A 14,958-nucleotide genomic window follows, 5' to 3' on the forward strand; every position below is an offset into this window, starting at 1 on the left:
GTTGAGATATTTGTAATGTTGTACATAATCCTTTTTTAAAGAATTACATTAATATAAAATGTTTCAAGTGCTTTGGAATATTAGTGGTACACGCATGGTACTAAGAAGAAAATATTCTTTCATTGTAGGATGAACTTCTGAAATTCAAAAGAGACGTCATTGTTGAATATTGTTATAAGTAAGTATATCTGATAAAATATATCTAATATATGTTCAATATATATCTTGTATAGACATTTATGTTATGACATTTAGTATATCTAATACAGACATTTTAGACAATGGCTAAAACTCTTATTCTGAGGGCATATTTTTCATATGACTAATACAACTTATGAGTTTCTTATTTGCAGACTCAAGAAAAGAACATTTTCAATGGTTCCATAGGATAACATTAGAGGCAGTACAAGTCATGTTGCTGGAAGAGCAGGAAATATGCCACTTAGCCTATGTATGAGGAGAAAGGATTGATGATGGGATGCTAAACAGAGTGTGGAAATGCCAGATAAACATCCTCAGCACAAGAGATGAGTTGCACAGGAAATAATCTACAATAGATCAGAGAAAGAACTAGTAGTGATGTAATGTCCTGTGAACTCAGTCTAGTTGGTAAGACAACTTGGGAGGGACTGGAGTTGCAGATAGAGTGGGACTAGATTCTATTTTTATTCTGTTTTCCAAATCCTGCTTTAGTATGTCAGTATTCAGTATTTTATAGTCTTTATTCCCAGCTAAGTTTATGTTTCTAGGACTTTTATCTTGGACACAATAGCAGGAGATCAAATCCTAGGGCATGTGTGCCAATATATTAAGGGGGAGGGGGGAAGCAAATGGTCAATTTCTAGTTTATTTTCACTGAGAAACAGACCATGTTAACTTGATATACTCCACTAGACTAGTTTATGCATCATCTTTCTGCTGGAGTGCATAGCCTATTATGAAGCCATATAAGGGTTATATGTTCCTTTCTGTCAGAAGACTGGACAAGAATCTGCCATGTGGCCAGCATCCAGATCTGTCATCTCCTCATATACTCAGATGTGCAGAGATGCATCTGAGAAGCATGGGGAAAGAGGATGGCAAATAGCTAGCTGGAAGTAGGGCAACTGTGTCAGTGAGCCATATTTTGCAAATAGAATAGATCCCTGTCTTCATAAATAATGTCTATTCCATTGTATAGCAGTATAATGTGTAAAATGGCATGTCTGCATCTCACCCTTTCTTTGGCTTCACAGCTAAGTGTACACCAACATGAATATTCTTGTTCCCTTTTGCATACCTTTGTGTCACACTGCAAATGCAGACTACCTTTAGCCCAGGTTCAGTGTATTGAGTATATAGGTAAGGCCAGACTGAGTTTTCTGGAGACAGCTTGCAGGTTGGACTGGAGTTTTGCTGGAGCGGAGTTTTGTTGGAGTGGAGTTTCAGTGCAGCTGACTGATTATGAAATCTGACTCAGGGTCACATTGTCTTGTTTTAATTCCCAGTTCTGCAATTAACTCATGTCACTTGGTTTCTTCTTGCTTCAGCTTCCCTATTGTAATGTAAGTATCAATAGCTACCACAAAGCGGTTGCTGGATTAATTTATGAATATTTCCAAAGCACTGTGAAGACATCTATCTGGTGAAAAGTGTTAAATCTAAAATTTCCTTTGCTTTGTAAATGCCACTTTCATGTTTTTTGTCCGTCTAGTTGTCACAGTGTGGCAAAATTGTCATATTTATAGCTTGTAAATTTTGCTGTGGAAGATGCCAGAGATGGCCATATGAAAAGAGATTAGGCTCAACAACAGGAGAGCTTCTCTGGACAGATTACGTGCTGCACAACACTGTATTTTAATTATGCCTTTTCAGGCTGAACCAGCGTGTGTCCCAACATGCCCTGAGAGGTCAGCTCATTGCATACTACAACAGCCTAAGAAGCCTGTTAGATGATTTCCCTGTTATCAGAGACAAATACTTTATAATTGGACTATCTCAAGGAAAAAAAGAGGAGCAAAACTTAAAGAAATACCTCGCAGCTGATCCCAGGTTTGTAACATCTTTGAAAATGTGTTCCTGAGGGCTCGAGTCCTCAGTCAGGGGGCGTTGCCAAGTAAAGGTGAGTACATGTGTGTAAGGATGGTATTCCAAAGGTTGTTCTGCCAGTGTTCAGGCAAGTTTCATGGATAGAGGATGTGCACAGAGTCTCCTGCAAAAGCTGCCACAGAAGAGGGAAATTTTTTAGAAATGTGCTTTCCTCTAATTCTAACACTGCATGGAAGGGGGAAACAAATGGAAACTCACTTCCAGGATGTAAATCCTCTACTTTAATGATTAAGTCTATGTAGTAAGGGTTCCCTTACCCTTTAATTTTAATAAGAGTTAACTAAAACCTGTTAGTAAGTTAGACACAGGCATGTGACTTGGCAGACGTTAGGAACGGAGGTGAAGGGCGCCCATCAGACTAGGGAATGACTCTGTACCATCTGCTCCTTTCAGAATGGATATTTGCTTGGTCATATCACAAGGATCTCCTTCCTCTAAACTTGTGGCTAGCAACACAAGCCCTTACGCTGACTGTCTGCAAATTTGCAGTATTCACTGTGTAAGTCTCTGGGCTCCCCAAGCGCAGCACCAGCAGGCAGATGTTTTTAGATGTGGAAGTAGTCACTCACTACACTGGTTTTGCTCTTGTTCATCTTGTTTCAAAGAAAAAAAAAATTTATTCAGGTTCAAGCAAAAGCTTTAATTCTTTTGTAACAAAGGCTAGGAGTGTGGTTAAAAGTCAAAGAAATCAGAAAACATGGTTCGACAAGATGCTTGACAAGAAGTTTTTTACCCTCTCTCTGTTGTTCAGCTGCGTGTCAGCTACAGGTCTGAGGAGGTATACCAGCCTTGAGGCAGCCCTTCAGGTTTCCGGTTTCCAGGGAGTAATCAGGATGTGGGCCTTTTTTCTTCCTTTTATTTACCTACTTTTATTAAGTGTTATCTAAGGCATTGTATTTTGGACTGCAGTTTCAGATGCCCTCAGAAACTTTCAAGCTCTATAATATTCTACATCTTAGAAATATGCTGCATACCCTATAAAAAATGGTAAACTGGCCATTTGTAGCAGGTTTGTTCTTAGCTTTATAGGGAGACTTCTCCGGTCACAGTAGCAGAAGAGATAATAGTAGGCTTAGGAGCACAGCATTTTACTAGACTTATCTTTCAGGGTGAAGCTCCCCTGCACCCCCGGTCCCGTCAGCTTGGAGGTTCATGGGTCACATGGGTCAGTTTCCATTTCCTTCACTGAACGCATTTTGGGATTAGGACCGGGAGTGGTTAATTGTCATAGAAACTGTTTCAGTTGCTAATCTAGTGTATTAGCAAGATTAAATCAAACATGATTTGTTCGCTCAGGGGAGGTTAGTTTGGGTGCAGGACCTATACTTCTGTGGTTCATGCAACGCACTACCAGCTACTCTTAGTTTCATGGGGACATCTGGCAAAGAACAAAGCCATGGTACCCTTCAGAAGTAGTCATCTTGTGACAGAGAAAGACTTGCAGAGCGTGGACTCTGGTGGGATATTAAACATACATATCAGCAAGTTCTAGCATTATTCACCTTAATTGGTTACTGGCTAGTGCCTTTTGGATCTGTAGCTTTTCACTAGCAAGAAAATATTTCAATACCCTAGAATACTTTGTAGACTTTTATTACACTTCTTCAAAAATATTTTTGGGATAATATAAGCACTTATACATTGTCCTTTTACACTGTAAAATGAAACATCTGAGCTAGAATAAAACAGAAAATAAACATATATACATATGTATCCCCTTTTATTTTTAAGATAGCCCTGAATTTTCTGAGGTTCCCTTTTATCCTCCCTCTATGCTTAGAAGCCTGACTGGTTTTCACCACCAGTTTCTGACCCTGCCAACAGTCACTTTCAAATCCCTTGCTATTAGCCTGCTGCCTTTCTGCGTTTGGTAGATGAAAGAAGCTGATAGCAAATCTGTACCTACTACAGGTAGATAGTTAGAAGTGAAAGTGGTGGGCAAGCAGTTAGCGTAGGCATTGCTGTGACACACCTTTTGCAGCTGCCCCTACATAGGGCACAGAAATTACCATTCACACTAGAAGGTGAACTCAGAGAACTGCAACAAGCTGTAGAAAAAGCTTAATCAAAAACCGGCTCCTGTCCTTTCAGTCTTCACTGTGTACCCATCTATGCTTTTTTTGTCCCCACTTTATCAATTATTACCAGTTAATGTTTCGTTTTCTGTTATTTAATTGAAGCTTAGAAGTACCTTGTAAACAGCAACTGTCAATTAGTTATGATGAAAGCAGAAATTTAGCTTCCATCTTGCCTGCATTAGGAAGGTTATAGCAGGACATTAATTCAATTGCTTTATCTTCTTAGCTAATCTCAGTGCCTGCATTTGTGGCTGCCAGGCACTTGGAGGACAAGCAGGTTGTATGGTCTCTGTCCCTCCCTCCAAGAAAGACCTGCAGCTGAGTGGAAGAAACTTGTTTGGCAGGGAGGTGGCTAGTTACAGTGGTGGTAACGTAGGGAGGATAAAGACTGGAAGGTAGTGAAGACGGGGAAAAACATGCAATGAAGAACAAGAGAAAAAGGAAAGAAGAGATTCTGGGGGAGGCGCAGAAGTAGCAAGAATGGGAATAGTTACAATGAAAAGGTTTTCGGGGAAAAAAAAATATAATTGTTTTAAAACTCTGAAGGAAATACATATGAAGAAGGATTCATTTTCATAAATAGAAAATGTTTCAGAATTGGATTCTCCCACCTAACTTTAGATGTCTGTATCTGACTAGGCTCCCCTGATAATCAGGAGGTGCTTTAAAGGGCTGAATCATCTGACCTGTTTCAGGTTCTTGTTTTAGGATGTGATGAATTGTGTCCTCAGAGTGCCTTGGGGATCCTCAGAGGAGTTGCTCATATTCTAAACATCTGCATTTGGTGGTCCAGTGAACCCCCATTTTTCCTAATTTTACAATCTTCTGGTATAGATCCAGCTGCCATGGGATGAAGGGAAGGCTGTGGATAAGTACCCTGTGTCCACCTCTGCCAGCTTACCTAAGCATTAACAATATTCCTCAGAAAAAGGCAGAAGCACTCAGGTGCAGCAGAAGTGTTAACTCACATAAGATAGTAAAAGTTTCCCTCAGCACCTGCTGTCTTGAAAGTACATACTGGAAGCAGGAAGAAAGAAGAAAATGTAGAGCTGTGGTTTTTATGTAGTAGTACCATCCTGTCTCTCCCTTCCCCCAGCCTTTTTCTTTGTCCCCAGGTTTTGCATAGAAAACTAGGCCATAGCTCTTGTCCGTACACATTTCAAATATACTAGTCACCGTGTAAACAGCTATAGCATACCGGAGGGTGAGAGGGTTCTTGTTTTTTAGGGTATTTTTCTTATGTAATGTAGAAAATCTGCTTTATCCTGGACTAAACCATGTTTTAGCTGTTTCTTGAGAGATGGTGTTCTGAACCAGCTGTGTGACGTGGGAGTAAGCGGCACCTGGGCTCCTCTGCATGCAGCAGGTTGTCCTTGGTTTCTGTCTGAAAAACTGTGCCACATTGTAGCCCCGTTGCCGAACGTGGCTGCGGAGAGGCCACCGCTGACACGATGTGATGATGTGTATGTACTGCCATGAGGAAGTACACCGGTTTTGACGGACTGACTGAAATTCTTATTCACTAAGGTCTGAAAAGATGAAGCACGTCTGGACAGCATGTGTGCTCCTGCCCTGGGACAAGCTGTAGCTGCCGTGCTTGTTCTCTCCCTGTTAATACAGTTTATGTACTGTCATGTGAGATAGAGGAAATAAAAGCAATAGAGTGTGAATACTAGTCTCACCCTGAAAAATGTCACTTGTGCAGTTTCCCTGGGTACAATTTGTGCTTATCAGTCTTCTGCAAAAGTTAGTCAGGAACAGCTGGTTAAACAAACTTTGCCTGAATATAATTTCCTTGCTTACAACACAGAGTATTTAACCTTTCATTACTCCACCCCACCCAAACAAAAGGTCTATTTTTTGCATTCAACCTTATTTTTTTCAGGAAAAAGAAGGAAAAAACCCTGCAAAACTTACTTCAAAATGAGTTGAATGTAATCTCCAAGCTGAATTTATATCTCTATATGTGCTAGCTGCATATTGTCCTTTATCTTCATCTATCTGGAAACAAGAAATGACGCATTGTATATAAGAACGGGAAAATCCATTATTCATGTAACAAATGTTGTATTTTAATATCTTCTGGCAAGAAAAGTGGACTACCTACTAGTAATGGCACAGAGTACTTCAAAATTATTATATAGATTTTTAGTGCCTGTCTGCTGCTTTGCTCTGCCTGTCTCTCTGGAGCACAAAAGTTACAGTTCTTGTGTTCTGCATGGCAAAAGCATGTTCCTGGGGGAAGAGAACCTTAATGCTCTAATGACAGCATCTCATGCCCCTGCTTTATAAATCAGATGCTTTGGTCACCATTTTGGGACTAGCATCTTTTTAACACGGCTTGGAAGTGGTGCTCATGAATCAACACTTGCTATTTTTGAGAATGCCAAAGTCAGGAAATGATGCAAAACAGTTCCGCCCCACCACTTTGCCTGTCACGTTAAAGAACAAGGGGACAATTCTTCAAAACTCATGACAGCTTCCCAGAGATGCTGAAGGGCGTCAAGCTCCTGGGATTTGTGAGACTGGGCCTTCCCAGTGCCTTGGATGGGGCAATTATAACTTTGCAGGATAATCATTGATGGCCATCCTCTTGGATGATGGTCTTTCCAGAGCGCGTTGCTGAGCATCTCTGTATGCCTGGTCCTTTGTGTGTTAATTTTTAATAAATGGTACTACTTTGATAACACTAGGGCCATTAGAGTAAATGGCCATACTGAGCTTGACTCAAAAGTGCCTTTGTTAAACTCCTAAACTGACCTGTCTTAGGACTTGGTTGAAAATCAGCTAGAGATAAAATTTCTCTCAAATTCAGCAGGTTTTTGAGGTCAAATGTTTGCAGTATATTTTACACCTGAAATAGTACCTAGATAATTTTAAGTCTAAAATACACTTGCTCCAAAGCCTAGAGGCAAATCCTACTTCCAAGTAAAAGTTTTATCAAACTCATTTTAAAATACATTTCTGGAAAGTGGCAGGAAGAAATAAGTCTCAAAATGGTAAAGATCTCTCACTTCTTGCAATAACTCAGGTCATTCCATCCTCGACCACGCTGTTTGCTGTCTCCAGATGGACGCACCTTCCTTAACTTGTGGTTCATCCCTCACCCTTCTGAAGTGCTGATTATGTTCAAAATGCTTCCGGAGAAGGTCAGTACTTCTCACACAAGGAGATTTTGTCTGGGTGCTGGCCCACCCAAATTTTTCATGCGTATTACAATTTTGCTTGTCATTGGAGATAGGGAAGTAAACATCAGTGTTTTTAATCTGGATGTAGCTAGGATGTACCACTGAGGAAGTAAGTTGCTGAAATGTGCCTGGCAGGAAGGAGAGAGCTTCTGTCCTCTTGGTTTAGAGACAGAAACAGGAGCAAAAGGAAAGGAAGGATCTTTTAATGTAAAGATCAAAAGTAGTTAATAGAAAACCCAGACACTCAGTGTTCTGTTTTCCTATATGTAAAAGCATTCCCCAGTCCTTACCCATCCCACCAGTTTATCGATATATTCTCCCTGTCCCTGTGTACACAAAAGTGACAAGTTGTAAACCTTTATGTCCTCTGAATTATTTTTACCTCTTCCTTCCAGACTGAGGAGACAGAACAGGAAGGAGAAGGTACTTGGGTGGCTGTGTCAGTGAAGGAGCTGGATTTGAAGGAGGGGAGAATGTGAGGGAAAGGAAATTGCAAGTTCTCCTTTTGCTAATTTATCTGCCTCCTGTAGAGTAAAAGGAAACAGACTGGCCAGGCATATCTATCTAGATTTAAACAGTAAAAAAGATGGTTATATTGAGATAGCAGTTTCTAACCCAGAAGTTGTGGCACCAGATGGTATGGTGACAGCTGGGGCTGGTATTCTAAGCATGAAAGAAATTTGGTGATGGATGTTAGTATTTGGGGTTGTGAGCCCAACCGGAGCTTCTGGCTGTAACTAGTGCTGCCGTCACAAATGCAGTCAGCAAGGACCGCTGCCCTGGAAGCCCCAGTGCCCTCCTTGGGAGGTCTCATTTTGCGCTGGAGTGATCTAGAGCAGTGAACCAGAGCATGTCCTGCCAGTAGGTAGCAACATCTTAGTGCTGCAGTTCCTCCCTCAGTGTGAAAGTAGATTGGATGTTAAAACATAATTCTTCAGTGAAGATACAGTTATATTCTTTGGAAGTGTCCATCACTAGTGACAACCTAAATGTTGAGGCATCATCTGAACGATGCTGCTGACAGACTTCAAAGAGCACTACAGTCATAATATTTATTCAAAAAGATTTGCTACTTTAGTGTATTTTCTTAGGGCCTGTCATCTGAATAGCATCTTTGTGCATTTATCTTGTGTGCAGGCTGCTCTCAGAGCTCTCCACCTGAGCCTGGAAATTGTTGGTGCACTTCATGACATGGTTTCATATCTCCTGGGTTTTGCTCAATTAGGAAATTCATCAAACTGTTTCTATGCCTTAAACCCAGAGCCTCTGACCCCGGACTGGGGAGGGACTGAAAGGATTGGTAAGTAACAAATACTGCATGTTTCTCTGGGTCCAAATGAGCGTGAAGTGCTGACATTGAGGCAGGCACAAAGAAAGTTCAAGTATGAGATAGATGTTCAGTGGAGTATGAAGTCATGAGAAAATTCCAGTCATATTTTTCCTCTTCCCTGCTCCATTTTACTGGTGGAAGGCTGCCACTTTTCAAGATTGTGCACACAGCGTCACAGATCTGTCACAATATCACAGAAAGGCAACATACCTACAAGGTTCGAAAGTTCTGCTCCAGAAGGGAACAGAAAACATGGCCCAAAAATTGCTCTTCCACTCTAGAAAGTTTCTGTTAAGCCATCTGTTTAGATCATGATGATTTTATCTTTACCAGAAGATTAAAAAAGGCAAGCTTTGTTTTCCTGAGTAAATCTGTCACTCGATTCTCTTTCCAAAGGATAAAACAGATGAAATGTGTGCTGTGTCCTACATGAACATGTGTGAATGCAGAAATAGTATCAGTTTACATAATAGATTTGACCTGCTGCTCGTATGAAACTGTACTGCAGGAATGGGATTTATCTAGCTTTACTCTAGTGGCCAGTAGTTAGGTATCTGACTACTAACTAGATATCTGTGGTGTCACTGGACACTTTCACTGGACACTGTTACAAAGACACCTTCAGAGGAGTTGCTCATCTCAAGCTAAAATGTGTTGGAAATGAGAGGGATGAATTCCTCTTTGGAGACACCTGTATTCTTCTACTTAGTAGAAGTAGTGTTATTAGTAGTATTGCAGGAGCCAAATTAAACTTTATACCTCATATTTAGGTAACAAAAGTTACATGAGATAATCCTATCCCAAGTGTCAAAACGCTCTTGACAATGAAACGTTTTTCAGCCATTGGATTGTTCCTGCAGTAGAATGAGATAGGGTTATGAAACATGGTACATTACGCATACCTCCTGCTGCTTCTGTGTGTGTGTGTGTGTGTGTGTGTTGTGTAGATGGACTGTTTTTATAGCACCTACAAATGCACGTGTTTCTCTGTATGTGTGGCACTGCTTCAGCACAATTCAGGAGTGAAAACTATACCTGCACAGCTTCACTTCTGTCCTAGCAAGTTTTAAAACATCAGTGAAAAATAGGTAAAAATATAAAATTCTTCAAGAATTGGAAAAAAAAATGTATAAAAGATTATTGTGTGATCCTTCATGTATTTTTCTTTTTATATGAGTAAGATTTTTATTATCTGTTCTGAATTTATCTTCTTGGAATGTTTTTAGAAGAGAAGAAAGGACTCAGTGAATCACAAATACCTGTTACGGCTTTTTATTTTAACATTGTGCTGATGAATGTCTAATTTTGAAACGGGCTTATTTTCTCTAACAAAAAGCACTCCGTGTTCTGTGGTGTGTGCTTGTTGTACCATTGAGTGTGTATTAATAACTTCATTTGTATATGGCTGAGAAAGCTTACGTAAATTAGCGTGTTTAATGGGCTTTGAAACAAACAAGAAGACTGAGCTCAGGGATCAATGAGAAACCACACAATCAAACGTAGGAGGAATATCATATACAATGTATTTTAATTTCAGGCATACCTAGAGTGTATGCCTAGCTACCATGCTTTTGAAACAGAAAATATGTACAATGATGTCCTCAGTACTCTGCTGTCTCTATAACACATTTTGTACAGACAGCTTAACTCTATTGTTCCTGACCAAGAGATCTTTTTTGTAGCTGTTGTTCAGAATTAATTCCCCTTTCCCACAAGTCAGAACATTGAACTTCCTTAAATGATGGCAGTCTCTGCAAACTGACAGAGAGAACATTGGTTTTCTGTAATAGGTGCTTTGACGTTAAATCACTTTTGTGGGAGCAGGTCAAGTGCTATACACAAATTTCTTACAAATACCAAGTAAGAACAGGGGTTCTTATAACGATATTGATTTATAGACACTTTAAGAAGTTTCATGCTAGGATTAAAATAAATGAATAAACTTCAGAGCCTCAGCACAAAAACATTCACTAACTTGCAGAATGGGACCCTGAGAGTATTTTGTTGAAATCAGTTGGAGAAGTTCTCCAGCTGAGTTGGAGAAGTATCTCCTACCAGGTAGTAACCAGTTTAGGTCTTTAGGGTGTGCAAAATGCCATTTCAGCACCTGGTTCTGTGCCCTTTTGACAAACTTAAAGTTATATCCAAGGAAAATTTGATATAACTATCTGAGATGCAGTCTAGCACTTTTCTTGTTGGCATTTTATAGTAATTGGCTATTTTAATAGATGAGGATAATAAAAGAACCGTTCTTCTGAGACACTTGTGTCTTTTCATTCCTATGCCTCTTTCTCCCTGTCCTTACCATATCCTCATAACTCTCCAGCTGCTGTAATCTGTTTTCTTAAAGCATGTTTTTGTAGTGTGTTGGAAAAGATGTAAATGCATCCTTCTGCCTCCCAGGGGAAAGAGGAAAAATGAAAAAAGTTGTGAAGTACAAAACAGTTGGCGGGAAAAAGAGGATATAGAACTAATATATTTTATGTGCATTTCCTCACATATATCTGTTAAACTTATTGTTCTTGGAACTCTAGGGACGGAGCTTCAAGAGATACAGAAAATGATTGACAGCCTTCAGAATCCGCTGGATCCCAGCAAAGTAGCCCAACTGCTAGCCATTCACAGAGAAGTCATGTTTCTACAGTTTGATGCAGCAATTAGACATCGGCTACGGTAGGAGCTACAGCCCGTCAAGGGTGCGAGTAGCACTAGCATTTTAGAAAATGCTGTTAAGAGGCTTCCTTTGTTGACAAGAAAGAAAAAAAGTAGGAAAGATTAATTTAAATTTTCTCTCTCCAAGATCATGAAATGTGCCTTGTAAGCGTAGAAATGTACTTCCTGCCAATTTCCTTTTCACCAGAGCTGGTAAGAGTCCTCACATACTTCACTGAGGGATTTCAACAGAGCATATCTGAGTACAGCTCTTTATCTGAGCATTGTATCGCCTTTATGTTGTGATACACAGCTTACTAACTCAGGGAGGTTGGTAGCTCTTACAGAGGTATACTTACGAGTCCATCATTTTGTTTTGCTGCAAGAGCTACATTTGTTTTTACATTTTCTCTCTCAAAGAATACTTAAGAAGCAGACACAAGACTCCCAGGATACTCAGATCTAGGTTTGCCTGCCTGGAAAGTGTTATTTATTTACCCCATTATAGAAACCAAACTCAGATTTACTTTTCAAGACTTCCTAAAAATAAACTGTCTCCCTTTTCTCCCCTCTCTCCTCCCACGTATTGTCTATTGATAATGATCACACAGTGGTTTGAATTACTTATGGATTATCCTCAGCAGAACTGAAACAAGATTAAGGTATGCAAAAGCAAAGGAAATTTTAACTCTCCCCTCCTCCATAGATTAGACATTGTTGCGTGATACAAAGACTAGATTTCTAGGTGTAATAGACGTCTGTTTTGTGAAGCAACCAGGTTGGGGAGTCGAAACAACTGCTTGACTTGGTTCTGAGTAACGCACAGGACCTAGTTCAAAATGTTACAGTTGAAGAGCTGCTCTCTAAGAGCAGCCATTATGTGCTTGCATAAAACATCCCTGAAGGGACAGTGAAAGCCAAATAAATATCACCATAGCTGAGCTCAGCTTCAAAAACCAAAACTACATAAAAATGAGAATACTTGTTGGAAAGAATCTAAAAGGATTAGCTAGGGGAGTTAAATCCTTACAGATGGCATGCAGACTCTTGGGGGACATACTGGAGGCACAAAATAAATGCATACCACATGTGAAGAAAGACTTAAAAAGAGTAGGAGGATGCTGGCATAGCTAAACAGCAGGAGTAAGCAGATTATTAAAGAAGAAGGGCATCCTTAAATGCTAAAGTTTCATTCAGAAAATAGAAAAGACTATAAACTGTGACAGGCTAAAAGTAAAATGATTTAAGGCAGCCCAGGAAAGATTTTGAGGAACAATTTTGCTAAAGACATCAAGACTAATAATAAATCTTGTTTCAATTATATCAGCAGCAGGAAATCTGCCAAAGAGTCAGTAGGGCCCATAGGTGATCAAGAGTGTTCACTGAAGATAAGGCAATAGTGCACATTTTTACAAGTGATTTATTGTTTCTATATTCCCTGTGGAAGAGCTTGAGGAGGTTCCCACACTAGAATCTTTCTTTATGGGGCCAATCAGATGATCTGCCTCAAATAAAAATGTTACTAGGGGAAATCGTGGGACAAATGGACTGAAATGAAAATTAATAAATTACCAGGACCAGACGATGTTCTCCCAATAATTCTGCAAGAATAGAAGGATTAAAAAAAAAACAAAACAGACTGAAGTACTAACTGCGGTGCCCGCATTCTTGATTAAAACTGCCTTGATACCTGAAGACTGGAGGTGGCTAATGTGGTGCCGTCTTCTCAAAAGGATTGCAACAGTGACCTGGCTAATCACGGGCTGACAAACCTGATATCTGTAGCGTGCAAATTAGCAGAAACTAATAAAGTGGATGCATGGGCAAAGATGACGTACTGAGGAGGGGGAAAGAGTTAACATATCTTTTGGAAAGTGCAGTCGTGCCTTTCAAACATACTGGAGTGTTTTGAAGGTGTTAATAAACATGGGTAAAGGTTTGATATAGTTTATCTGGGTTCCCTGAAAGCTTGAATAGCCTCAAAAAGGGCTCTTAAGGAGTCTAAGGGCCATTGGAAGCTTGAGGAGATCATTGCATTTGTGCATAATTTGTTGAGATTTAGGAAACAGAAGGTTGTAAATGAGCGGCTTTTGCAGTGGATAAGTCTCACGAGAGTCTCAGCTGTCTCCTCTGCTGTTCAGATACTCATAGATGACTTTGAAAAGGGGCTGAAGCTGAGGTGATACAGTGTGTACGTGATACTAAGATACTCAGGAAACCTAGGGCAAGGGCTGACTGGAGAAGGACCTTACAAGACTGAATGCTGCACAATAACACAGCAGACGGAGTTCAGTGTTGGTAAATGTGAAGTTTTGGAGTCCAGAGCTGGATTTAGCAGCCATACTCCCCAGTGATAAACCAGGGGAAAAGAAACAATCCCACTGTATAAAATGACAGGCTCTGACTTGACCATTCCCATAACAGTAGTGAAATCTCAGAGTTACAATGGATAGTTCTGTCAAAATTTCAGCTCGGTAGCGATCAAATAAAGAAGGTACATCATTTCCCTGTAGGAAATGTACAATAGTATCACTGCATCACTGACTAAGTATATGTTGAAGAGCCTATGCAGTTGTGGTCCCCCAGCTCAGAAGGACAGAGTATGATCAAAGATATGTTGCACAGAGTGTAGTAAAAAGTAGCTTTATGTGTATGATTGCACAGCACAATGCAATGCAAGCATTACGAGCTAGCTCAGTCCCAGAAGCAATGTATATGTGCTAGAGCAGCACTCTACCTGGTTTACTCACTCCTGCCGCTTGTTTGGGCTGTGGAGTGTCTGTATGGCCCTTTTTTTGCTACGTTTGTAACCTAAGTCTCATGAAGATTACTGGGGAGTGTGGGTTGCTAAATCCAGCTCTGGACTCCAACTTTGAGTATGCCAAAATTGAGGTGCCAAAGGTTTACAACCACCATCTCCTGAAAATTTAAGTTTTTCCCACTTTGTGGAGGAAATTGTCTTGATACTAGGAACCAATAGTAGATCTCCTGATTTATTATCCAGTCTGCTAGCTACCCAAGCATCTCTCCATTAGCACAAGCATATGTTTGGCTTTAAGTAGCCCTAGTAAGATGTACTTTCACAAATAAATCTGCATCATCAACGTTTGTTTTTAATTGTTATATCTGCTGCTATCAGCAGATACTCAGTTCACACACAGCACCTTAGCTATGACTGGCTGTACAATCTGCACAGATTGGCATGGTCATGTCAAGTCATGGTGATGAGAAACTGATTTTGTTATGGAACATTTGGAGAATTTCAAAGCAATCATACTTCTTAATACAATAATTTGATTCATTTTCAGGGAGACATTTTTGTCCTCTGGGAATGTTTCAGCCTACCAGAGCGTTACAGACAGGATATGCCATGCGTTGCCTCCACTGAGTAACTCTGTGATTCAGAGTGCGTTTGCTTCACAGCTAAGGCTCCCACAGCTTCTGGATCCTCAAAGCTGCAGGGTGAGTAAAACATACTCTCACAGGCACTCTGCCTCTGTTTGCACTGCGCTCCTTGGAGAAGGAAGTACACTGAAGTTCTTTCTGGGTGCTCACTCCTTCCTTTCTACGGTGCAAAGAACCTAACAGCTAATAGCTAATTGAAATAATTCCTGTGATCATG

At 40.2% G+C, this 14,958-nt stretch overlaps 1 protein-coding gene and 1 long non-coding RNA gene across 2 annotated transcripts in view; one reads left to right on the top strand and one right to left on the bottom strand.

The window, feature by feature from the left end:
* The window catches only part of CCDC162 (uncharacterized), a 96,868-nt gene that overhangs the window by 51,684 nt on the left and 30,226 nt on the right, over positions 1–14,958 (top strand). Inside the window, exons 28-33 of the mRNA XM_068936484.1 lie at positions 129–178; positions 1,855–2,031; positions 7,198–7,315; positions 8,492–8,654; positions 11,219–11,357; positions 14,645–14,798. Coding sequence (XP_068792585.1) covers positions 129–178; positions 1,855–2,031; positions 7,198–7,315; positions 8,492–8,654; positions 11,219–11,357; positions 14,645–14,798 — 801 coding nt within the window. The remainder of the gene's footprint in view (positions 1–128; positions 179–1,854; positions 2,032–7,197; positions 7,316–8,491; positions 8,655–11,218; positions 11,358–14,644; positions 14,799–14,958) is intronic.
* LOC138066730 (uncharacterized) lies at positions 2,041–6,542 on the bottom strand. Its single transcript, XR_011140166.1, has 3 exons — positions 6,270–6,542; positions 6,084–6,167; positions 2,041–2,200 (listed from the first exon to the last, which is right to left on the bottom strand). It is a non-coding gene; the product is annotated as an uncharacterized lncRNA (long non-coding RNA).

The sequence above is a fragment of the Struthio camelus genome, chromosome 3 (assembly GCF_040807025.1).
Source record: "Struthio camelus isolate bStrCam1 chromosome 3, bStrCam1.hap1, whole genome shotgun sequence".
NCBI lineage: Eukaryota > Metazoa > Chordata > Aves > Struthioniformes > Struthionidae > Struthio > Struthio camelus.